The sequence below is a fragment of the Trichoderma camerunense genome, assembly GCF_050948025.1.
Source record: "Trichoderma camerunense strain CBS 138272 chromosome Unknown V8C40scaffold_32, whole genome shotgun sequence".
Taxonomy (NCBI): Eukaryota; Fungi; Ascomycota; class Sordariomycetes; order Hypocreales; family Hypocreaceae; genus Trichoderma; species Trichoderma camerunense.
The window spans coordinates 65571-89002 of record NW_028145338.1 but is presented as its reverse complement, the minus strand read 5'-3'; the positions used below and the strand labels follow the sequence as shown (position 1 = coordinate 89002).

Here is a 23432-nt window from a genome sequence, read left to right as displayed (position 1 = left end):
ATGTGGTATTAGCTTGTTTAATACCATCTTGACTCAGAGTTACTTTCTCCTGCGTGGAGCAGTACAGTCGCTCTATATATGTACGTCTATTCAAGATACCATTTACAGCAATGGGAAGGAAATACAAGGCCATTTTTGGTTGAGAAAAGGCCGAGTGTATTACTCCGTAAGTCCTTGACGATAAAGAAACTCTTTGAAAGCAGCCATCTCCATGTGGAGCATCAGGGTCGCATTTTTGATGAAAGCGTCTACATCAGCTTACTCTGCTGCATACTACCAGGTGCATCTTATAGCCTGAAGTGGGATCTCGCTCGTATTCCGATATTTGGACAGGCCTATTTTTTAAAGCAATTTGTAACAAACTAAAGCAATATGCACAAACCCGTGATAATAAATGACTTGGATAGTTGTCCATATTGTCTCAGTTGAATGCGCCTATTTACTTGTATTCTCCATTGGTTTATAGGCTAGTATACCTTTCCGTTTTGGATCTACCAAAAAGAAACTGGGGAGAATATTGATCTTAGTTAAACTAGTACTTCTCTCCATTTCTGCTGACTTTTTTTGTGTTGTTTACCACATTGGCCGTTTTCACCTTGGAAGCTTTACGCTGACAGATTATACTTGCCACCGTTATGCGGAAAACTTCTGAGAAACGTCTTACCTGCAGTGTCTCTTAAAAGTTATGTTCTATTCAGGGTGGGTAGTTTGAGGATGGATACCCACATATCACACGCGGAATATCGCTTTGACATAAGCATTCCTAATCAAATAGTATCCCTATTAAAAGTTACTACGCACCGTATTATTTATCCGGTTTGAGACATAGCCTTTGTCAATACATAAAGGTACAGGGATTTTTGAATAAGCCTAAAGCCACCTGCATTAGTTTTCTCAAAGAAGGACCGTGACACGCGGTGATCAAAAGGACATAGACAGGGGAAACTATGAGCACACAGCTCTCCTATCACTACATGCGCGGCAATAATAAAACTTTGCCAACTACAAGCATGTGTTTGTTTCATCACTGTATGCGTATCTTCTTTTATGGTCGAGCGTTTCTGGTGTTTACTAGCATGGGTAAGGAATCAATATTGAAACTATGCATGGATCCATACCAATACGAAGTCAAACCCAAGTTTCGTTTCTTAGGAAAGAAAAGTATAAATAGGAGGTCTAAGGTCGTATCCTAAATCCTCTCAACCACATCAATCTTCTTTCACCTCGCAACTAAAGCAACCCAAGAACAACTTTATTTTCACCAATCCACCATACCACTATCAAAATGAAGACCGCCACCGTCCTCCTTGCCCTCGTTGCTGCTGCCTTTGCCGCACCCGCCCCAGTTGAGGAGCCAACTCTCGCCAAGCGTGGCTGCGCTGCTGGCGATATCTGCATTAGCGGTACTTGTCACGTTTGGAGCTGTGGCCCTGTTGGATGCTCCGTTGGCGGCTCTCTCGGTACCAGCTGCTAAATTGTACGGTACTCTTCAACGACACTGCATTAAAGGAAACTTCAGACACTGACCGAGTAAATAGATGAAAGAATCTCTCATGCAGTACTGAGAAGGACACATGGTGTTATGACATTATCTTGAGCAATATATTAAAGCCCTAGCTAGGATAATAAAGCTGTCACCTTTTTCAAAGATATCTTGTCCGACCATCAAAGAACCGCTTGATTTGTGATATAAATAACCTAGCCGTCTACTGCCTTTCAGCGCTGAAGCATTGAACTTTGTTTATGATATCCATGTGAGTGACTAAAGATCGTTTTTAGTGGAGCTTCGATGTAGAAATACCGTTCAACAATAGAAAAACAAAGAACAATGTATAAGCACTGTGAAGTGCTATATATATGGCTATTGGGTGACGTGATTGCTTTTCTCTATATACGAATAGGTGTATCATCATGTGACAAATGTGGTAGTCTCTATGACAACCCCCCAAAGTATTCCCCTCTAACCCCAAGGACCTCGGAACCGCTTAGATGTATCCATTCTAAAATGCCCGGTTAACGTAGTGTTACCTGCTGTTTCCAACTTGAGCTGTGCATCTTTTTCTTCCCGCCTCAATTGATCGATATGCCGAGCGGTGGTTGCAAGCAGTGACCGGACTTCATGGTCTGGTAGATGTGCCAGACTTTGCTGGTCGCCGCGTGTAAGTCGTGACAATTGAGTGTTAGATAGTGCTCCAGTATTGTTATCTTGCCCTGGAACAAGATCTGATGGTTGTGTTGGTATCATTAGCTGTGAGGCTGCAGCTTCTATGCGTCGCTCCCCTGTCTGGCGTGCTACTGTCGGCGCGGCTGATCCAGATGCTCTCGTACGGTGACCGAGAAGTTTGCCTGACGGTAATCGCAATAATTCTTCGTCGGCATGATATTCTAGGGTAGGAATATTGTAAAAATCTGCAGTATCTGAAGTGATGTTAAAGCGGCAATGGCCTTTGGCCATCATATGGTGCTGAATCCCTTCAACAGAGCTACGGTTCGTGGCGCATAGGATGCACTCGCGATATCCGTAAATAACTAAGTGCAAGTATCCGATAAGCGTAATAGGTTCGACTGTCAAATCGGCTTCATGAGGTATAGCAAAACTGTGTTCCTTTGACATATGCGCGAGATTGTCCTCGAAGGTGTCATTCTCCGTGCCACAGAAGAGACACTGTCCGGGGTTAAACTCCGGCTCTACAGAAAGCTCTGTATCAATGCTGTCGAGGTCGTCATCCAAATAGTTTTTGTTCACTGCATCTACGGCTTTTGGGGGGGTTAATGCTGAAGATGCCTTTGAGCTGGATGGCGAAGATGGCCGTGGTACGACTGTTCCGGGTTCTGCAACTCGCACACGGAGATTGTAGACACTATAAGAAAAGGTTAACTCATCTCATGGTGAACATCCGCGTAGGATCAGCTCATGAGACGTACTGCCAATCGCTCTTTGCATGCTGTCGCCAATCATTTGGGCTGGCTAGCGCGATATTACATAGCCGGCAAAAGGATGGGGATTTGTCCTCCATAGTGGCGGTGAGTGGATCGCAAGTAGCTCCGATGTCTAGAATGTTGGCGGTTTAGTGGCCTTGCAGGTATTAGGTTGAAGGTGTAGAGAGGCAGAAACGACCAAAGCGATTGGGCTATTGTTTGGAATGAAGGCCAGTGAGTTATATTTCAAGATCGAAAGTGGCATTTCAGAACATAGACGCATATATATGTATTCGTTCATCTCCCCAACTTCACAAGTACGGCAAACAAAGCACCCTGTGACTGTGCTATGTTCTGTCAAACTTCAATGCTCGCACTGCCCGAGATTGGTGTCAGTCATTCAGCAGCATCTGTTTGACTCACAACTTGCCTATTTGGTTTGCTCCAATCTTGTTAAACATCAAGCCACTGTGAGTCATATCATGATTCATCAATTTTGGGTGCAAGCGGCGCGTGGGATGATCTCGGGTGCGGGGCAATCTAAACACGGGATTGTTCTGTCTCCGGGCGCTAGAACACCACGGCATCAAAGCCACATACAGTAAACTATGGCGAACTGGTTAGTCGACATTAATTTCCCGAGCCGAAAACCTCTTCATCGTCCATTCATGCTGGTGACAAAGTACATCATTCATACGGCATTGATCTAGATACATGTAGTCTTCACTACTCTTTCAGTGACTGGAACCCTATACAACATGCTGCCAGGATTATACAATTGGTTGCTAGTATTGCATTGAGAGTACGCGACCAGTCTGAGCCGCTGCGTGATTTCATCGTAAGTCGAATTTTTGTACCGTTTGCTCTAAAACACCATACACCGAGCGAGGGATCCCCAATTGCGGTTCTTGTGTCTTTACCCAGGATTTGGCATTGCTTTTGAAGTTCCAGATGCCAGGCGGCGTGGTATAAGTCGCTAACTCATAAGCGCCGATTTGTTACCACCACATATAACTATTCTCATCATTTCCAGCTTCGGGCGAGTCAGTCAAATAATAAATAACATCTCAACCAATCTACACATCACCTAGATCGTGTGAGATTATAAGCAATAATAATAATCATCATAAAGAACATCCTAAAGAAGGACACGATAATGCTCAGAGGGAATGTTGCAAAGCGGTGGCCCATCTCATAACTACTAGCGCCAATAACAAGACCTATGACAAGGCTAATACCCAGTAGGATTGGACTCTCGTAGGCGCACACGACCCCCAGTATTGGAAAGGCGATACCTATTGGGGAATCCAGTTCTTTTCGAGTAGGCGAGACGTATGGTCGGAAATTACTTGAATCGCAAATTATTGCTTGGCCTAGCCACTAGTCACAGCCACAAAAGAGAAGTACCATAAAAGGTCTGCCTGCCATTCTGGTGCCCATACTTGGCTACAGACGTTTAATTTGTGGCATTGGGAGTTTACCATACTGCATTATTGATCTATGAACCTATCCTTCAAATGACACAAGCACATACTCGTCCATATTATCTAGATATCATCTAGAATAGTGTACCACTCCGAAATGATTGATAGCTAAAATACAAAAACAAGCCGTTCTTCGTCCAATGCCTTTTGAACGCTTGGTCTTTGTAAGATCTTTTGGCGATATCGTACCAAAGAGGGCCATTCAGCCAAGTCAACATCATCGAAAAACCTTGTCCATGAGAGCAAAGTCCACGCGTAGCAGTCTATCACACTAATTTCCCGCCCAATGAGAAATTCCTTCTCGCCTAAAGTATCTTGCAATATTGTGAAAGCCCGCCCCAAATCCTTAATGGCCCGCTCGCGATGTTTTGGTGACATATCGGGATTGAACAACGGAGAGAAAGCTTTGTGGATCTCTGTCGTAATAAAATTGAGTAACTCGACAGCTCTCCAACGCTTCAATCCACTCTTGGGAAGAAGGTCCCCATTCTGCGCTGGAGGAGCAAGCTCCCATGCAATGTATTGAAGAATAGCTTGAGTTTCCGTCAAGATACTTCCATTTGGTAGCCCAATGGCTGGTACTTTTTGCTTGGGATTCAGAGACATGTAATCCGATGGAACTGCTGTTGTGGTTTTGATTCTCAAACCGGTAGGCGATCGTTCAATCTCACGAAGTTGGAGTGGAATGTTGGCTTCATGGCAAGCGATATGGACTGCTAGAGCACATGTATCTGGAATGAAATAGAAATCCATGTCGAAGAAGGTATATAATAATACAATGTGGTTAGGTACATCGAATGAGAAAACTGCATATCTCGAATATACATTGCTCAGTAGACATCTCTTTATATCAGCTTTAGGAACATTGAAGCTGATATTGTGTTCATAGTCATAAGCGTATGAAGATCTGAAGCGTTTGTAAAAGTTTGACTAATCTAGGAGCATGATTTGTCAGGTCATGTATAAGCCTGAATAAACAGAGGATCCCTTTAGCTAATACGTGTAGTATAGACTCGGAATTAGTGCATTTCTAGGTCGCTTTATTCCGATTAGATAAATAAAGCCGACAAAATTCTTCTTTCATGTAACTTATATAGTAGATTGTTGGTAATTAAAAAATTAATGGATTACGTATGGAAGTTATATTTAGAACCAAGAAGGTCAGGAGAGCTGTAATAGTTGGTTCAGGGGAACGCTAGGCCCTAGCATTTTGTTCGAAATATAGAATCAATCCGTAGCTAAATCTGATCGACAACAGCCGACCAAGTCAAACCTTGAAAATTCAGGCCACAGAGTATGGCCGATAAGGCTTCATGATCAAAGGTCAATTGAGCAAAGATGCCCGAATAACATGGTCCAAGAACTGCGCAAGCTTCAAGCCTGCAAGCTATCATTCAATGGTCCAACCACGCCGGATGAGATCATTCTGTCAGCCTATAAAAGGCAGAGATAATCCTCGATGATGGATTATGCATTCATTACAAGATCAAAAGATCATTTAACGAACAACGTAACTTTTGGCGATGCTTATACAAAAACGAAGAACCTCCGCAGGAACTACTACACGAGAAGTCAACGGCTGACCAAAGTCTACCACAAACAACCACAGTGGCTAAAGGCGGTGAGGAACCGGCTGCAGCCACAGCCAAAATAGTAGCTGCCAATACGAAAAGTACCAAAGACAAGGTAAATGAATTACGTATAACTCCAAAAGCTGCACTAACTGATTGTCCCTTGAATGTGGAGCTGAGGTGTGTACTGTAATATATCTCTAGCTAGATACTACTCAAACAACTATGGAGCAATTTTTTCTTTCTTTTTGCGCGTGCCACTATTTTTGGTAGGTTTATTTCTCTGGAAAAGTGTTTAATTGCTAGAAAGAAGACCTCACTTTACAGATATTGGTAAAGTAACTTGCAGCATGTGAACCATGTAGTAGTCGCAAAAAGGAAAGAATTTGTTCTGCTTATTACAACTACACCAACAAGATATGACTTTTAGAGGGGCTTGTGTTTGTTTGTTTGTCTTATTATTAACAACCACTACGTAAGCTAGTTACAAAGTCTTCATCCGGGCACTAGGCCGGTGGGAGCCGCGGGGTCAGACCCGCGTTCGCTACGTGTCTTCCGAACAAAGGAAAGGGGAAAGAGGTTTTCTGTTTATGGGTGTGTTAGTTTACGGGAGAGGGAGGGAGCACATGGAATTGTGTACTCCACTAGTTCTGGAAGGCCATGTAGCCCTTCCAGCCAAGTACGTAGTCAAATTGTCTTACCCCTTTGTCGTAGTCTTTTTCTGAAACGTCAGCAGGAAGGTCCGGACTGTTCGGCCTTCCACATAGAGAGGCTTCTGAGATAAGCAGTTATTACATTGCTCAAGTTGGGGATTTTTGACAACTGTTTGTGAGATTACCCCCAGTATGTTGAAGCAGACATGTGCATCAATCAATGCATACTTAAAATCCAGTTAGTTTATGTTACTAATAGTTCTTTACAAAAGATACACGGAACTGTCTGGTTACGAAAAAGACATTTGTCCAAAGCATTCAAATCAAGCGATTCTCAATTACATTAAATCAGGTCTAAGTAGCTTAGTCTGGGTGTCTAATCACTTCAAAGTTATTATTACGTACAGGTTAATTAGTTGGCGGCTTGCCATGAGCTGTGAGTTAACAAGACTGAATGTAACAATAAACTCAGTTGTAAACCAAGGAGTTGGTTGATCAGTGGGTATAAGACAAGTTCTAAACTAACAAAACTAAATGTAACAATCAGCTTACAGTTAAATGGGGGTTGATGAAGTAGCGGTGTATCGTATGTTCTAAACTAGCAGAATTGGATGCAACAATAGGATCGGCATTTTCAGGTACAGGCTGGGTACCTGTAATTGGGAGTATATAACAAGGAACTCATCAGCTTGTTATTTATTGGCTTGTCCATTCCCAGTGCGTCAAAACGTGAAGTTCAACTTACAAAACTCAGTAACTACTTATTCTTTCCCCTAGAAGAAAAAGTGTTTCAATCTCTTCTATTTCAATAACCAATTTCAACATGTTCTCTATCAATTTTATCGTGTCGGCAATTTTCTTTATGCCTACAGTTCTTGCTGCATCGCAAACAGGACAATGCTTCTTTGGCGGTGCCTTTAACGCTGGAAGCTGTCATTTTATCGGAACCGGAGGCGTGTTTACTGGTACTTGGTCGGACTGCCCCGTAAGTAATTTTTCTTCATCTTGAGTTTCAACCAAGGCTTCCAGAACTTTTACTGACGACCATTTCTTATAGACGAGCAGTCCATGCAACAATAATAACAACTTCTGCCAAATGGATACTCTCAATGGTGTAACTACATGCTCATAGTAGCACGTCCAAGGGTATGGGCTTCACAAAAGGTAGAAAGCGTGTGTTGGCCTAATAGGTTGATGTGCTTTCTAATTCCAGGGAAATTAACCACATCTATAAGTTCACTTCTATTGCATTGTTGGAATAATCAAGACAACTAGTTAATATACGCATATTATTACCAAAAGATTGAACTAGTTAACAAAATGAGACTTGGACAAAAAGACAAGTGTAAAATTAGCGCGAAAGTACACAATGCGCAATGTTTAGGCTGTTTCAATGCCCCTGTCAGAAACACTCTGATTAGTTCGTATTATACAGTATAAGCAACTTTAACCTGGTGATAGTACAGGACAAGTTGTAAGGTATTACAAATGCAATGCCGGTCAACAAATTGGGAGGATAGATGATCAGAAAACAAGCGAACAAAGCTTTTATTCTTAGAAATAAGGTTGACCGACGTCCTCAAACCTTGAATTTCTTGTAAACTATTTCCACCACTGTTGTTTCCAACAAAGACTAAGTTTTACCTAACACAAAAGTACATCTAACAAGGATCGCTCTCTATTTCTTTCTTTCTTGTTCAGTAGTTTCCTCTTTCAGTCTTATGTTCTCCATCCCAAACATGGCGATAAAGGGGACTGATAGTACTGCAAGTGCTACGATAAGAAGTACATGCATTACTTCAGTATAGCTTTTATCAATGGCAATTCTCTCTGGGCTACCAGGTAAATATGATGAGGCCACCAAGAAAGAGTTTTGGATTTCCACTGCTGCAGATTGCGCTGTTGTTGGTAGATTGGCTCGAAGCCTAGAGAGAAGGAGAGCTGTCCAGACAATACCGGAGATGGCGTTACCAACTGCTCCCCCAATGGCACCAGCGACTTCGTATAGAGTCGTCACAGAGGCAACGTCTATTCATGGCAAAATTTGAAGTTAGAACGTACTAATACTGATGAGGTGAATATATCTGAGTCACGTACCTTGACGCGGTGTTACGGCCTGAACGGCAGTCTGCGCAATGATAGATATCATGCCTGTCCCAGCACCAGAGACAAGCTGGCCAAATAAAATCTGTACAGTGCTTGCTCTAGCGTTAGAGTATCGTAACATCAATCCCGCTCCGACCAACTTTGATGTCATGCCCAGCATGATAACCCACTTATATGTGGCAGTCAATCTGACAAGAAAAGCTGCAAGGAGCCCAATAACAGCGATTGCAACTGTTTGTGCTGCAGTGATGTTTGTGGCCGCCTTGGAAGACTCATTGTTGACAATTATGAGGAATGAGAAGAAATATGGCGCCCATATGTAAAAACTTAGATACAGAACAAATTGTAATATGCAGCCCGCCACGACAGTGCGGTTTTTAGTTAGCTTCAACAAAATGATAGCGTGCTTTGGAACGTAAACCTCGTACACTAAGAAGGCGATAAAGCAGCACCCTCCAACGGTAATCATAGATATTTTCCCGGGTGAAGACCATGAGTGGAAAATTGTGGTTGACAATGTCATCGGGAGTAGGATAAGGGTTAAGCTGGCCGTCAGAAGAAAAAGTCCCACAATATCGAATTGAGACCAGAGCGCGAAAACGTTCTCGAGCGTCCCATGTGTAGCGGTAGACTCCAATTTATGGCCACGTTTCTTTTGCTGCCAAAGAGCAAATAGAAGCGGTAGTGAGATCGTTGGAAATATAATGGCCCTATTCTATATGTCAATTTGAGGCTCCATTTGTTAGGTGGCACATAATTAACTCATACCACATGCCGTATCCCCTGTTATAGAAGTATTAGCCTAGTTGGGAGGTAATAATAGTTGAGAAATGACTTTACCATCTCCACTTTGCTGGAACCATAGCACTGACAATTGGAGCTCCGATCCAAGAAGTGAATATTGTAGGGGATAAAATAAGGCTCCCCAGCATAGATCGATTTTCCAATGTTGTGATTTCGGCTACCAGGATCTGCTGTAGAAACTGTATGCCGACTTGTCCAATAGTATAGAAAATCTGCCCAGCTGCTAACCCTCCTAGATTCTGAGAAGCTGCATTGATTGCAAATCCAATCAATATCGCCGCGATGGACAAGCTGAATGCTTCTAGAAGACCCCATATATTCGCCGCCCTCGCTAGTGCTGGCTTAACAATTGCATATCTAATTTGTCAGTTGTTGTATCACGGCTTAGCCAACCTGGCGGCTGTACGCACAGTATGTATTGGATTGTGCCAATTACCGAAAGCATGCTATGAGCGTTGAACTCGGAAAGAGCGTATGGCTGGTAAGACACTATTGTCTGTCCAGCTAGGCTCACAGCAATTGCCAACAAAAACATGCCGAACCATATGAAGGACAAGAGAACCGGAGAAGCATCATATGTTGGTTTGGTGGCCTCAGTCGACTCTTGTCCGTTTATGTTCGTGGGTTCAGTAGGGCTATCATGGTCAATTGAACCAGGCGCAGCTTCCTGCAGCCGTAAGCTATAGTCAACCTTGGATTCTTCCATGGCCAGTAAACGTATAAAGTTAGGGATCTGTAAAACTGCACAAACAAGATCCCATGTGGCCGGCACGCCTTGTTATTATATAGAAGCCAAACCCCACACAAGAACAAAGATATACTTCGCCGAATTTCGGAGAAAGGCATCTCAATTCGAATGGCCATAAGGCAATATATGTGGATCGTCCATCGTATTAGAGTACGGATCAAACTTCAATAATGATGCCACCATATCAATATACGGTTATAATGGCTTGCATTATCCTTGTACTAATTTACGGGTAATATTGTTGCTTACCAACTTTGTATAGGTCCATCGCTTGTATGTTTTACTGCATCGCATGATGAAATTTGGAGTACATGGCTAAAAATTCTATCTGCTACATCAAATGAGAAGTACATCTTATCTGATCTGCTGATACCGAGAATCAGATAATGTGAGAAATATATCCGACGTTACTAATGCACAAGTCGGAGATATTTCAACACTAACTCTGAGGGATTTTTTTTTCACCAATACGCCGAGAGCCACTCTAACTATTTGTAAATCTTATCTGATGATCAAAGTTCTTACGGGTCCACTACTGTTAAAAGGCTTGCTTCTAGATCTAAATCTACTCCGTGTGCATGCTGAAGTACCTATCCAATAACGTGCCAAATTGACCGACGATGAGATTCCCGAAATCGGATGCACATCTGCGTAGAAATAACAGCATTATGCTGTTAGAGATGGATGTTCTTTCTACTGAAAACCCCCATATGTATCAGCAAAGGCATATGTTCTTGTTTTGGCCCGTAGTCACTACTGCGAAATCTCTTGACTGCCAGCTAGTCTTGCTTTGCCCCCCCAGTGATATCCGGCATGACAAAGCTCAAGGCAAGCGGGATGGGCCAGGCCAGGCCTTCAAGGGGATCTCCAGAAACTTCATTTGCCGTTATCTTATCAACAACCACGACAGCGATATAACCGCCAAAAGCCGTAAATACATGCCACCTAGTTGATAAAGTCAGAAGTTTCCTGATCAAGTATGGTTATCACAGATACACATACCATCCATGCAGCTCCAAGAGAAATGCTATTGGCAATCCAACAAAGTGCTTCGCATCTGTCAATAGATTGCAGACCCATCTATCAATTAACCAAACAAAATACCCGAATAAGAAATTCACTGCAGACATTAATCGATGCTTCCAGGTAATCTATAGTGAGAATCAACTTACAGCAACCAAAGAGGGCCATGCTTCGAAGAGTTGCCTTGATCTGGGGGTCTGCGATTTGCTGGATTGTCTTCAATGAATAAGTTGCAAGGAGGTAAACCCCAAGACCGAAAGATGTAGCATGAAGGAGAAACTCATCCATGACCATATGAATGACCATTACAATGACGAAGATGGTTGAAAGAGCCGCTCCCAACAACCGGGTTCGCTGCGGGCTAGCTTTGAAGCTTAGGAGGCGAAATAAAAGCGGCGTAAGCAACATATGCATAGAGAGCTCGTCCGCTAAGATATTTCAGCAAGAGAATCCCAGAATAGTGATGGTTGTTGGGCCAGGGTGTACGCACACATTTGTGTATGGTATTTTAGAGTCATATGGTAGCCTGCGGAGCAAAGTCCAACGCCGATCAACCCAAAGTATGGAACCCAGCGAGAAATATCGGCATGCTTGCTACGAAGTTGCAACAAACCGTATACTCCATATACCACTAATGCGAAATTTAACTTCAATTGTGGAAACAATGCACAATGATAATCTTACCAAAAACTAGACTACTCAGTGTGTTAATGAACTCTGCAATATATCGCGTGATTGTATAGTCCTAAATTGTTCATGATGCTTCAGATCAGCCATTGATGTTTTATAAGCGAGTTTCGTTTGCATAGTACCTCTTCGCAAAAGCTGTATTCGGGGTAGGAGTTAGTAAACTTCATTGCGGCGACTCTGAGAGCGGAAGACTAACTTCAGATAGGATGTTTGGGGGCCCCAGAAGGGGTCTGCAGGGGCTGAGGCGTCCATAGGGGAGAGAATCGCTATGGGTAGAATAGAGAAACCGCAGAAGTATTAAAACAAAAGGCAAGCGTTGCATAAGGCACAAACAGAAAGCAACTGGGCAAGGGTCACAAGCCGACGCTTTCCTTCAATCGGCGGGTGTACGCGCTGAGTCAATTTAACAACTCAGAAGGAATTCAGCGAAAAAAGGGAGAGAAAAGGAAGGGTAAAAGACGGTAGAAGCTGATTGGCTACATTCCCAACCCCCACTTGAGCGCCCGAGCATTCCGCATTATATCCGATTAAGCCGAGTAACTACAGTGTAGGAACACATACTGCGATTGAAGTGTGGCAATTACAGGTCATCATGTTCTTTTTCTTTTTTTCCCCCAATAAAAAAAAAGGAGTAAACACCGTATTTTTTTTTTATTAGCTGCACATATACTCTATTACATATATATACACATCAAGAGAGGTTTCAAATCCCTGATGCAGAAGGACTAGAATATGAAGGAAGCACAGAGAGTATATCTAACAGAAATAGTAGACAAGTATTACTCTGCTCACCGCGCAAAAGCTCTCTAGTTATTCATTAAACTGCCGGTCCATGAAACGTTGTATCCTTAATCAGTGTAAAAGGCCCAATAAGTCACAAAGCCTGGTTCTCTGAGAAGATTTCCGAGAGGCTCATGAAAGGCTTTTGAGAAGCCAATTTCTAGCTGTTAAGCACAATAGGTTTGACATTACTATCCGTTACTCCCTAGTGCTGCTCTGTATTTTATGAGTAAAAACGTTTTTACTATTCAAAGCATATCGCTTACATGAGATGTTGCGTTCGGAGACTTTATTGAACTTAGTCTCGGAAATTGTTGCTATATGTGATAAATAGTACCAAAGCATGAACTTTAACATGCTACAAGGCCAAGCTAGCAAATAATATCAGCAACATAGTAGTATTGTAATGCATGCGTCGCTTCCAAAAGGCATACTATCTATTGTTTATTCTTTGCGTCACATTTTAGGCTTATCCCTATTCTTATTTGCTTGTTTTGGCTTTGTAACGTTGTTGCAACTGCTGGAAGAATTAGTATAAAGACACAGTTTTGTTCCTCCATTTGAGCCTTCAGTACTACTTGTTGTTTGTTATCAACACCATTTATCCAAGATGTCTATCCAAACTACGCTCCCTGAGGGTTCTCTGATTCTTGTTACCGGTGCCTCTGGCTACATCGGGGCGCATGTTACCAAACAACTCCTCCATCGAGGGTACAAAGTTCGAGGAACTGTTCGAGATATTGGCAAAGCTGAATGGCTATCGACGGACAGTTTTCCAAAAGAAGCTAAAAATGGCTCGCTGGAACTAGTTATTCTCAACAACATCAATGACAAGAAACAGATCCAGCAAGCTATTCAAGGTGTCGCTGGTGTGGTTCATATCGCAACACCCAACACATTCAACCCGGATCCCAATGAAACGGTCACACAGACCGTAGAGTTTGTTGTGAACTTACTCATAGCTGCTGCTTCTGAAAAGACTGTTAAAGAGTTTGTCTATACTTCCACAATCGGCGCTGCAACTATGCTTCCCGCCCAACCAGGTTTCCATTTTGATGGGACCAATTGGAATGAAGGTGCTCGAGCCCTTGCTTGGGCACCTCCTCCCTACACCCCCGATCGTGGTATGATAGCCTATGTTCAAGGCAAAGTTGAAGCGGAACAAGCCTTCTGGAAGTTCTTCGAAGAAAATAAACCCACTTTCAAGGGTAATACGGTCATAGTTTGTACTGTATTTGGACCACGACTGCACGAAAAGTCAAATTCGTCAACCAGTGCGTGGCTTTGGTCAATCTATAACAACAATGCGGCTCCAATGTCGTTCTTCCCATCGTGTATGATCTCTCCCTTACGATTCTTTCTCCTATCCGATATTTGATTGACAGACCCTTTGTGGTGGTGACTAATGATGAAACAGCCATATTTGTTGATGTCCGCGATGTGGCACTACTCCACGTCGCAGCTCTCCTTGATCCATCCATCGAAGGGGCGCGGCTTCCAGCTTGGGGATATGAATTCAATTGGAATGACATCCTGAAGATCCTCCAGCAGCTAGACCCGGGCAAAGCACTACCAGCTGCTCTTGATAACCCCGGAGGATTTAATGGTACGGCAGATGTGGCCCAGGCCAAGCATGCGCTTAAACGGTGGGGCGGACAGGATGACTTTATATCTTTAGAGAAGGGTGTGATAGATACCCTGAATGGACCATCTGTCTCTGGGTAACTATCATTTCCAAGATTTATAGTCAAGGAGTGAACTTCAACAGTGGCTAGTCTAGCGTGGGATTCTTTCAACAAAAGATCCATCTGCACATGCAAATATATGATTGCGATACTAGGAGTCTACCGGTATCATAATACGTTTTGCATTCAATTCTATACACTGTCAAAACCGTTTTCGCTCTCGCCATCTTTATTTCATCACGAAATCTAGTTTAAATTAGACAAAACTGTCAGTACTTATTCGCAGTTCGTTCAAACGAACTTTGTGAAGAGTTTCTATATTGAACTGTTTTCTAACCAAACAACCCGAATTCTCTTTCTGAGTCAGATACTGAAGATCTCAATTGATTCAGAGCCTTTAACCAACTCTTAGGTGTCGCCTGACAACTTTGTTTCTACAGACATCCAAGATTGTTTACATATGACACTAGATAGCCAAGATCATGCATTTCTGCGAAATACGTATGACTAGATGTTAATAATCTTCTCTTCTTGAAGTCTCGTTTCATTGTTCATTGTCATTGTCCAAAGGCTACAGGGCAACATTTCTTGACAAGTTAAGGTAATAGAATCTTAGAAAAATTATATGTGCAAGTCAATGTTCAATATTGTATATAAATGTTTATATGTATATGTATATATGTACGTGTATAGAATTCATAACGTTCTGGCTAATCTTTGAACCAGTATATAAGACCCAGGGAAGCATAAAGAGTGAGATATTATAAGTTCCGGTCACCCAACAGAGGTATGATGTATGCTCAGCACTGAATACAAAGATAATTCATAACACATATCTCCGTCTGAACAAAGGAGCGAGAGAAGAAAGGAACCGAGCCCAGACTTTTACTGGTCCACGGAACACTTACCACTCTTGCAGACAAAGTCATCAGAGCAGTCGTCATCAGAGCCACAAGAAGCACCAAGGCAGTGACCCTCCCAAGAGCAAGTAGGGGGAGGAGGAGCAGAACCACCACCGCCTGAGCTGCTACCGCAGACGCCGCTGTTGCAGGTGAGATCATCAGAACAATCATCATCTGAGCCACAGCTTGCACCTGCGCAGTGGCCTTCCCAAGAGCAAGTAGGGGGAGGAGGGGTGGTGCCGCCACCACCGTTGTTGGTACCAAGGCCTTGAACCAACCTGTCACCCAATGCCTTGATACTTGCTTCAAAATCTGAAACATTATTGGCATTCCACTTGGCACCATTCTTGCCTGGAACAGCCGTAGGATCGAGGAATCCAATATATAGCACATCCTTAGGGCCATGTCCATTATCGCCAGTAAGATGATCATTAGGGTAGCACAATTGAGCAAGAGAAATGGACGCCTCTCCAGTAGTTGGCTCTGTGTTGGTATCACCCCAGACACCATACCACTAAGGAGCATAGTGTCAGTAAAACGTTTTCGGATTTCGCGTATTCAAGAAGGTGGAAAGAAAAGGAGAAAAAAAGGGAGAAGTCAAACCCACCACTTGATTGTTGCAAACAATTGCCATGACACTCAATGGCTTCAAACCGAAATGTTGAGCATCGAAAAAGGGCGGCTCGTTGACAACAACATATGGATGAATGTTGGCGTTCAGATCTGAAATGCCATATGACTGCACAGTGTCCTTGAACGCTGTCTCACCAAATCCAGTAGGATCATTGGAGCAATCACCAGCTTTATCATCGGCACCATCACAATCGACGTCCATGTTGTCATAATTTCCATTGCTTCCCTTGAGGAAAATAGCGTTTGGAATATCTCCACAGAAAACGGCTCCAGAAGACGAAGTTCCAGAAAGAGGGTTGGCACAAGTTCCCGCCTGATACAGCAATCTTCATGTTAGCAATGATAGTCAGTAGTAGCAGGCAATACAGACCTTGTGAGCATTGTATATCGCTTGAAGGTTGGCGGGGATGGTGTAGGCTAGGGAAGTAGTTCCCGTAGCCAGGAGTGTGAACAAAGTCGAAGAATGCATCGTGGTAAGTCTGTGCAAAAGTCTCAAGCAGTACAGAGTGTATGGGTGAATCTGAGTTGGCGCCAGAAATCAGGTAGTTTCTACTGTCTTTATATACCTGTGAGTACCCCGTACTCCGTAGGCGTTTTTGAAAATACGAGTTTGCATGGATGTCTGCTACCAGATATGGGAAGGATTCAGAGCGGTTGGCATCTTCTTGAAGCTGCCCCCTTGCCATTGAGCGCCACGCGCTAAAGTAAGCTTAATTAGGAAGGTTGAGCCTTTAAATTAATTAAGAACCCCCCCAAAAAACAGCCAATCCCTGCGTAAGCGTGTTTTATGGAAGGCATCTAACTCGGAAAAATATTGCTCATTCGAGGAAAAACATTTTCTAAAATTCCCAAAAAAGCCATAAGAAAAAAGGATGGCTCAATGGAGAAATCCTCATACAAATTTATGTTCAGATTTTAGCTTATTACAACAGCTGATCAATTCCATCCAGTTGAAAACCTGCCTTTCTTAGCTTTAAGCCAAGTCAGCGCTAAGATTTTTGAGAGCATAACAGTTGACTCTTATGGGAAGGCAAGATTCTTGTATTGCCAAAGTTTAAAAATACTTCAACTTTGTTTAACGTACGTAAGCCACTACCTTATGATATATCAGATACTACAAAATAACGCGCGACTGAAGAGCTAGAAGTAAATTTTAGAGGAGCTAAATGTTGGGTGCCAACAACCGCATCCAAGTCATTCCATTCCCATCAAATTCCTCCCTCCCCCCTCCCCCCCACAACCAAAATAAAGTAGAGAGAGAGAGAGAGAGACCGCGGGAATTGGGGACAATGTAAAGCCATAGCTCAATAAAAATCAACATATTTATTTGATGCACTGTATAGAGTAGATCCGGCCTTCTACTCAGGTTAGCATGCATGGCATGCACATTTCTCCTTGCTTCAGCCATTATATAGTGACAAGTCAGATTTCTCCATATGCGAGTAATACGAAGACATAGAGCATTATTGACAGCCCTAAAACTCCTCAAGTCCATTTCGTCAAGTATGTCCCCTTATCTATTAAGATAAACAGACATATCTAGTTAGATTCGAAGACACATACAAACAGTAAATATTAATGCAAATTGTCAACTACGTTGTAAGTCCAATTTATGCTCCTTTAAGCTGTGTCATACGCATACAATAGATCCATTAAAAAAAATTCACGGGCTCAGAAGTCTGTTATGATCAAGCATTTGGCCAATCACGGTTACAAGACCTCTAGCCCTTAACTTGTTCAAAGCTGCGATGCTTTCTTTTGGACTTATCATTTCCCGAAATAGCGCATGACATTCAACAAATAGAGAGAAGAATTATATGGTAGTCTCGGCTATAACGCTGCAAATGACTAGACATTCTCTAACTTGCAGTACTAAGAAACTCATGTAACAATGGAGGCGGGGCAACTCGCGTATCTGTCTCACATTATTGGCGCCAATTCTGTTACTCATGTAGGGACAAATAGTCTCTACTACTCTTATTGCCGAACCTCATGAAGACTATATACCGGAAACTTTTACTCGTTGGCAATCTTTTAGGTGAGAAATGGTAGCTAAGTAGCGCGGCCTGGTGTCAGATACCTCATGAACTTGTATACTAAATGAGACCAATTGTTTGAAGCACCATGTGTCGCGATACCACAATATTTGGTGCACCATTCCCCTTTCGCCAGTGGAGAGGTTAATTTCTTCGAAGATCGATGGGACAATTATAAGATAATACCCAAGAGAGCACTTCACAGACGAAAATCGAGCATCAAGGTATGAATCGTTAGCATAGGGGCTTAAAGGCAATTATCTATTAGTGTGAATAAACCTTCACAGAAGGAAACATCCGTAGAATACTCATTCTCACAGGAGAGAAATAAAAACAACACAGAAAGGGTGAATGATTCAACCTCATGGCCGGTTCGGAAATATAAGAGAAAATTATCTGCGAATGACAGATTGCAGTTTGCTAAATAACCATATGAGTATGATATGGTGTATAAATAGATCACACTAGGGAGCACAGATATATATTTTGGTCTTGGTGCAGATATTGTATTTTTAATTATGATTAGAGGGCCAACTAACCTGTAGTGGCTGGTTGAGTAAAATGTCGTGTCCAGTCTTTTGTTCAAACTTGAGAGTCAATTTTGAGCTCTGGCTATTTGCAGCGGTGGAATAAACTAGACCCGATAGATGCGACTGGCAGAAGCGCATAAAGTATGACTGCTGATAAAGAATCAAGCCGGCCTTGGTTTAAAGACATTAAGACGAAGAAGTCCTGAAATATCTTTATATCATTACAGCTTTACTATACTACTATGAGTCTTGTCGAAAGATATATACCAAAGTGTCTTAGTGACCTATTGTTCATATAATATAACGGGCTTGTACTCCACCATTATCTCTTTTTCAGACATCAGATACTTTGTTTCTCTATTGCTCCGATGCGAAAAGGTGGGAATATTACCATGCAGGTGTTGCTTAAAGCCCGATGGGAGTTGCGGTGAGATTCCGAAACTGAGTCGTTGAGTTCACGGGTTTATAGTGCGATTCTGCAGTGTGCCTAAACGACCAGTTAATAGTAATCGCTGCAATTATTTACTTCTCATCCCCTTAAACGTGCATTGTAAGCATCATGTCTGATGATTTCGAGCAAAGGGATTACTATTGTAAGACTTCTTCTAATATCCGAGACTAAGTACGGAGTATAGTCAATAGATCACCATCTGAAAGTCTACTTAATGGGCGCCTACCCCAGACCAAAAAGGCACGAACGAATCAAACCAGCCACCTATCGAGATCTCCTTGTGCATTTTCATAACATTAAAATAATTTTCTTCGCTACCTGCATTATTTAAGCATACCTTTTTTATTCATCAACATGTCCTGCCAGGTATTCAACGGGACGCTTCCGAAAGGCGTCTGTGCTGCCGGCAGCGATAATCCCACCTTTCTGGTTGCGGGTTTCAAAAAATGCTGTGGTCCTGCCCCTGTCGTCCAGTATTACAGCAACGCTACTGGTTGCAGTGCATATTGTCCAATTGTGTCGAATGGCCCATCCGGCTCTGAGCTCCAAGACTGTCTTGCTGGAGCAATAGGAATTGGTGCGTGCAACGGTATAGACGACTTTGCCTCACCCAGCGCTCTTGCACAGGCGAGTGCAATGGCCTCAGCGACTGTTTGCGCTGCTTGTGCCGCCACGGCGACTACTACAAATGCGGCTGCTACCTCTACCAATGCCGCTATTGGGATTCACACGCCCGATGCCGCTTCGTGGAAAATTATATTCACCATCGGAGTCATATTATCCATTGGACCCTTCGCTGGTTTCCTCATTTAACAATCCGGCTCATCGGCATGAATGAAGATGGATGAAACATGGACTCTGGACTCCCTTAGCGCCTTTTCCCCTTTCGGCGGGGCCGTTAATTTCTCGGTAGCAAGGGTAACTTGTTGTTTATGGATACCGACTGTCGTATGTCTGACACTCGGTAGGAAGCTGTTCTTTCGAAAGAGGAAGGCAGAATAATGGACCATTCCCATTATGATAACTGCTATTTTCATCCATGAGGTTTTAGCGCAATATGGTGGTTCGCAGGTTTTTTTCATTTGCCTAGAAAGGCAGGACACTGATGTCTATAAGCTTATGTTAATAATATGTCTCGACGCTATTTGATTCAATAGGATTATACGCTTAACGTCTCGTATGTTACTTCGGGCCGTTTGTCCTCGTCAATACTTCTCCTGTATACCTGTTTGATCAACTATAAGTAGTCTACCATCTCCGTATCATTCATTACATTGGCATCCAGCAGCAAAAGCGGTTCAATAAGTCAGTCTTTCTCACAAGCCACCTACTCTCCTTCTTCTACGCCCAACGGCAGAGCATTTTCAAAATGAAGACCCAAACCATCACTTCCGTTGGCCTTTTCGCCAAGCTGGCCCTTTCTCAATCAGTCATTAACTCTGGAAACGGATTTGGAACCTACTACTACGACGTTGTTGATAGGAATGGCTGCGGCAACAACTTCGCCAACATCAACACGGGATTCGTTGAATGCAACCAGTTTACCGGCTTGTCCCTGAACCAGATCAACAGCAACAACGTTGTTGCCATGAACCGCACCCTTCTTGCTTCAAACTTTGCCAAGTACTGCGGTAAGAAGGTTGTTGTCAGCTTCAACGGTGTTCCATCCAGCCAGCAGTTCTTCATCGGTGATGGCTGTGAGCGTTGTGCCACTGGACCATCTACCGCCAGCGTGTGGAACCCCAACGGTGCTCCCGGACTGGATTTCAGCTTGAGTGGCCTTGATGGAATCAACTCCAACGGCTGCTTTGCTGGACATCTCGATATCTCTTGGCAGATTCTGGACGAGACTCTCTACAACTTCGACACAAATGCTCCTGGTCAGCCCACCGGCCCAGTCAACGGCGGCGGAAGCAACCCTCCCGGAAACGGTAACGGCTCTTGCAGCTGGGCAGGCCACTGTCAAGGTGCAACCTGCAGCACAGATGATGATTGCTCCGACCCTTGGGGCTGTGTCAACGGTATTTGTGGCGGCAACTCAAGTGGAGGCTCAGCTCCTCCCCCTTCCAACACTTGCAGCTGGGTTGGTCACTGCATTGGTGCTTCTTGCGGCTCTGATGATGACTGCTCCGACGACTTTGTCTGCAACAGTGGCAAGTGTGCCAACCCCTAAATTATGCAAGCGGTTAGGAACACGATTGCTCTAATGCGTTAGCATGTACCAAGGGGCAGTGCAACTTTGATTTACCTACAAGTTCACATGAACTTGGAGGTTTTATTCTTATGTTCAATGTGTATATATGTTGATGACAGATGTTTATACTTACCTATCCTTTGCATGTATATAGTACAGTCGGCATATAGGTACAAACTGTAAATAGGCGAAGAAGTATATAGCTTTATTAAAATTTGTATATATCTCGAAAAAAGAATTGTCATTCCGTGAAATCTAGTGGTGCCTACCAAGCAAATGGAATATAAGTGGGCTGCTTTTCACTACCTATGTGTATTAACGCAACGCAGTGCCATTTGTCCACAGTCGATATGCGTTTGAAGCTTGACAAATTATAAAACTATAAGTACCATGCTTTGCGCGTTCTTAAATAGCACTGTATATATATATAGCCGTTGCCACTGATCTTAGTCTGATGGATCGATATCGTACTCAATGTCCGTCCTTATTATATACTTGGCGCCTTTTGTGACACTCGAACCTTCATGCAACAATGCTCCCCGCGTTTCGCCATGCGGAAAGATAGCGACGCCACCCATAACTGGCCGCACGCGGTAAGCATTGAGTGTCCCCTCGAGAGGTGCTGGCATGAAAAATGTTGTTTCTCCGCCTTCAAATTCGTCGTTCAGATACAGTAAGAAGGTAAACAATGAGCTTTGTCTCTTCGTCGCGGGTGAATCGTCGTATACATACGTATCATCAGCCCGGATGCCAGATGGTGGCCAGGCTCCATCAATATGACATCTATATTCGGCACCAGGAACATACCGATACACTCGGAAACGCCGATTGAGGCCACGAGATAAACGACCATTAACTGAGGCTGGCACAAATGGAGAAATCCGTGACCAAAGCTTATCATGAAACGCGGTATCGATGATCCAATAGAAGTTGTGTGCCAAAACACTGGTATCCCCACCCTCACGAACGGGAGTATCAGGGAGAAAGCCAACTGTTTCACCAACAGCAATAATAGCCTTACATTCCTCAGGTGAAAGAACGTTTGTGGCAAGACTGAGATTTGGCACATGGGGATGCTTGTGATGTGTTATTTGAGGACTGTCTGATGATAGCAGCACTGTATCAGGCTGAGAGGTATAGAGGATGGCCGGGTGATGATTGGGAGGGTTGCGGAGATGGCCAGGTGTTGTTTCGATGATACGGAGAGAAGAGGCGACTGAACTCGGTGCTGAGGCGAAGATTGACTTGTCCAAAACTGATTCATAGACTTGTTGTGGCTTGACAGGTGACCGAACATCCCATGTGGCCTGAAAGGAGATGTGGGATAAAGACCCCGGCTGGGGCCTTGTCACGCTGGTGTTATCATCAATCGGGCAGCTAACACGCAGTACAGCATCGAGTACGCTGAGAAGTTCATCATCTTTTGCAGAGCGCTGAGGGTTGTCGATGCTTATACCCTTAGGCTGCGTTACAACATCAAGGTCTCGCACCCAACGACACAAGGCACCTAATTTGGGGTCTTCGCCTCTGAGTCGCATTTCAGCAAGTAAAATCCTCGCCTCGAGGTACTTTTCATCGGCCAGTGCACCAGAGACCCGTGATGTGAGATTCGCATTCTCCGCTAAATGGAACCTTAGCTTCGCCATCCATTACAATACCGATAATTACAGGAATGGGGCTTACTGGTAGCATTGACGCCGGTAGTGCACGATTGGCGAAAATCGTAGACAGCAGTTCGAAGGCTTCTGCAAAGCTTGGACTTTGTCAAGCTAGGGTATTGTGCCAGAGTCGTAAGAGTGTCAATAGTGATATCTAACTCTTCGTCCGAAATGACCGTCTGCAGGCGCTTGATCTCAAATGGTTCGTCATCGGGCAATGAAGCGACCGATGGGGCTGCGTTCGTGATTTTGATGTGTTTTTGAGGGACTTTTACTTGAGCATTTCGCTTTCGTTTCATCGACTTGGACTGCGTCATTGCTATTTGATGTATATATATAGAATGGAATTTAGATTGGATGTGTTTAATATGAGTTTTATTTAAATGATCAAAGGCTGATAGAGTGCAGTCCATGAATGAGAAAATTTGGAAGGCTTCGCTGTGTCATCAGCCACTGCATGGCGACGGAATAACCCAATTCCGATAGGCCAATTAAAAGCGTTCTCAACTAAGCTTAGTAGTTACTCTTCACTGCCATAAAACCCGTATTAAGAAAAATTAATTGT

The 23432-nt window shown here is 43.4% G+C and overlaps 9 protein-coding genes across 9 annotated transcripts; 3 read left to right on the top strand and 6 right to left on the bottom strand.

Moving 5' to 3' along the window:
- Positions 1–1960: 1960 nt before the first annotated feature.
- Positions 1961–3017, bottom strand: V8C40DRAFT_259125 (C2H2-type zinc finger protein; the record flags this gene model as incomplete). The annotated part of the gene is made up of 2 exons (XM_083218886.1): positions 1961–2861; positions 2926–3017. 2 exons carry the CDS (start codon positions 3015–3017, stop codon positions 1961–1963), a joined length of 993 nt encoding a protein of 330 aa, XP_083067235.1.
- Positions 3018–4511: 1494 nt separating this feature from the next.
- V8C40DRAFT_284727 (glutathione S-transferase family protein) lies at positions 4512–5156 on the bottom strand (the record flags this gene model as incomplete). The annotated part of the gene is made up of 1 exon (XM_083222208.1): positions 4512–5156. One exon carries the CDS (start codon positions 5154–5156, stop codon positions 4512–4514), a length of 645 nt encoding a protein of 214 aa, XP_083067234.1.
- Positions 5157–8197: 3041 nt separating this feature from the next.
- V8C40DRAFT_284725 (MFS general substrate transporter) lies at positions 8198–10373 on the bottom strand. The gene is made up of 5 exons (XM_083222207.1): positions 9948–10373; positions 9574–9894; positions 9502–9516; positions 8725–9443; positions 8198–8655 (listed from the first exon to the last, which is right to left on the bottom strand). The coding sequence occupies exons 1-5, from the start codon at positions 10241–10243 to the stop codon at positions 8306–8308; spliced, it is 1701 nt and encodes a 566-aa protein (XP_083067233.1). The 5' UTR covers positions 10244–10373; the 3' UTR covers positions 8198–8305.
- A 272-nt stretch (positions 10374–10645) lies between these two features.
- V8C40DRAFT_259120 (ceramidase) lies at positions 10646–12393 on the bottom strand. The gene is made up of 7 exons (XM_083218885.1): positions 12195–12393; positions 12121–12133; positions 11993–12053; positions 11799–11939; positions 11458–11736; positions 11288–11405; positions 10646–11230 (listed from the first exon to the last, which is right to left on the bottom strand). Exons 1-7 carry the CDS (start codon positions 12248–12250, stop codon positions 11065–11067), a joined length of 834 nt encoding a protein of 277 aa, XP_083067232.1. The 5' UTR covers positions 12251–12393; the 3' UTR covers positions 10646–11064.
- Positions 12394–13388: 995 nt separating this feature from the next.
- On the top strand, positions 13389–14503 carry V8C40DRAFT_278576 (uncharacterized protein; the record flags this gene model as incomplete). Its single annotated transcript, XM_083221080.1, has 2 exons — positions 13389–13986; positions 14196–14503. The coding sequence occupies 2 exons, from the start codon at positions 13389–13391 to the stop codon at positions 14501–14503; spliced, it is 906 nt and encodes a 301-aa protein (XP_083067231.1).
- Positions 14504–15102: 599 nt separating this feature from the next.
- Positions 15103–16623, bottom strand: V8C40DRAFT_259117 (glycoside hydrolase family 75 protein). The gene is made up of 3 exons (XM_083218884.1): positions 16369–16623; positions 15973–16311; positions 15103–15879 (listed from the first exon to the last, which is right to left on the bottom strand). The coding sequence occupies exons 1-3, from the start codon at positions 16465–16467 to the stop codon at positions 15349–15351; spliced, it is 969 nt and encodes a 322-aa protein (XP_083067230.1). The 5' UTR covers positions 16468–16623; the 3' UTR covers positions 15103–15348.
- A 2746-nt stretch (positions 16624–19369) lies between these two features.
- V8C40DRAFT_284717 (uncharacterized protein) lies at positions 19370–19898 on the top strand (the record flags this gene model as incomplete). The annotated part of the gene is made up of 1 exon (XM_083222206.1): positions 19370–19898. The coding sequence occupies one exon, from the start codon at positions 19370–19372 to the stop codon at positions 19826–19828; it is 459 nt and encodes a 152-aa protein (XP_083067229.1). The 3' UTR covers positions 19829–19898.
- Positions 19899–20187: 289 nt separating this feature from the next.
- On the top strand, positions 20188–21397 carry V8C40DRAFT_152851 (uncharacterized protein). Its single transcript, XM_083211331.1, has one exon. The coding sequence runs from the start codon at positions 20385–20387 to the stop codon at positions 21186–21188; it is 804 nt and encodes a 267-aa protein (XP_083067228.1). The 5' UTR covers positions 20188–20384; the 3' UTR covers positions 21189–21397.
- V8C40DRAFT_259115 (prolyl hydroxylase family protein) lies at positions 21106–23266 on the bottom strand. Its single transcript, XM_083218883.1, has 3 exons — positions 22893–23266; positions 21343–22830; positions 21106–21184 (listed from the first exon to the last, which is right to left on the bottom strand). The coding sequence occupies exons 1-2, from the start codon at positions 23182–23184 to the stop codon at positions 21656–21658; spliced, it is 1467 nt and encodes a 488-aa protein (XP_083067227.1). The 5' UTR covers positions 23185–23266; the 3' UTR covers positions 21106–21184; positions 21343–21655.
- Between the last annotated feature and the right edge of the window lie 166 nt (positions 23267–23432).

Bases quoted from the DNA above. Each gene is read 5' to 3' on its own strand.
- V8C40DRAFT_284725 (XM_083222207.1), bottom strand. From the start codon at position 10,243: ATGGAAGAATCCAAGGTTGACTATAGCTTACGGCTGCAGGAAGCTGCG. The intron at 9,895-9,947 runs GTGCGTACAGCC...CTGACAAATTAG, and splicing joins GGCACAATCCAATACATACT to ATATGCAATTGTTAAGCCAG. The intron at 8,656-8,724 runs GTACGTGACTCA...TGCCATGAATAG, and splicing joins GGCCGTAACACCGCGTCAAG to ACGTTGCCTCTGTGACGACT.
- V8C40DRAFT_259120 (XM_083218885.1), bottom strand. From the start codon at position 12,250: ATGGACGCCTCAGCCCCTGCAGACCCCTTCTGGGGCCCCCAAACATCC. The intron at 11,406-11,457 runs GTAAGTTGATTC...TAATGTCTGCAG, and splicing joins CATGGCCCTCTTTGGTTGCT to TGAATTTCTTATTCGGGTAT. The intron at 11,231-11,287 runs GTATGTGTATCT...TTTATCAACTAG, and splicing joins CTCTTGGAGCTGCATGGATG to GTGGCATGTATTTACGGCTT.
- V8C40DRAFT_259117 (XM_083218884.1), bottom strand. From the start codon at position 16,467: ATGCATTCTTCGACTTTGTTCACACTCCTGGCTACGGGAACTACTTCC. The intron at 16,312-16,368 runs GTCTGTATTGCC...TTGCTGTATCAG, and splicing joins CGATATACAATGCTCACAAG to GCGGGAACTTGTGCCAACCC. The intron at 15,880-15,972 runs GTGGGTTTGACT...TATGCTCCTTAG, and splicing joins TTGTTTGCAACAATCAAGTG to TGGTATGGTGTCTGGGGTGA.
- V8C40DRAFT_152851 (XM_083211331.1), top strand. From the start codon at position 20,385: ATGAAGACCCAAACCATCACTTCCGTTGGCCTTTTCGCCAAGCTGGCC.
- V8C40DRAFT_259115 (XM_083218883.1), bottom strand. From the start codon at position 23,184: ATGACGCAGTCCAAGTCGATGAAACGAAAGCGAAATGCTCAAGTAAAA. The intron at 22,831-22,892 runs GTAAGCCCCATT...GGTTCCATTTAG, and splicing joins TACCGGCGTCAATGCTACCA to CGGAGAATGCGAATCTCACA.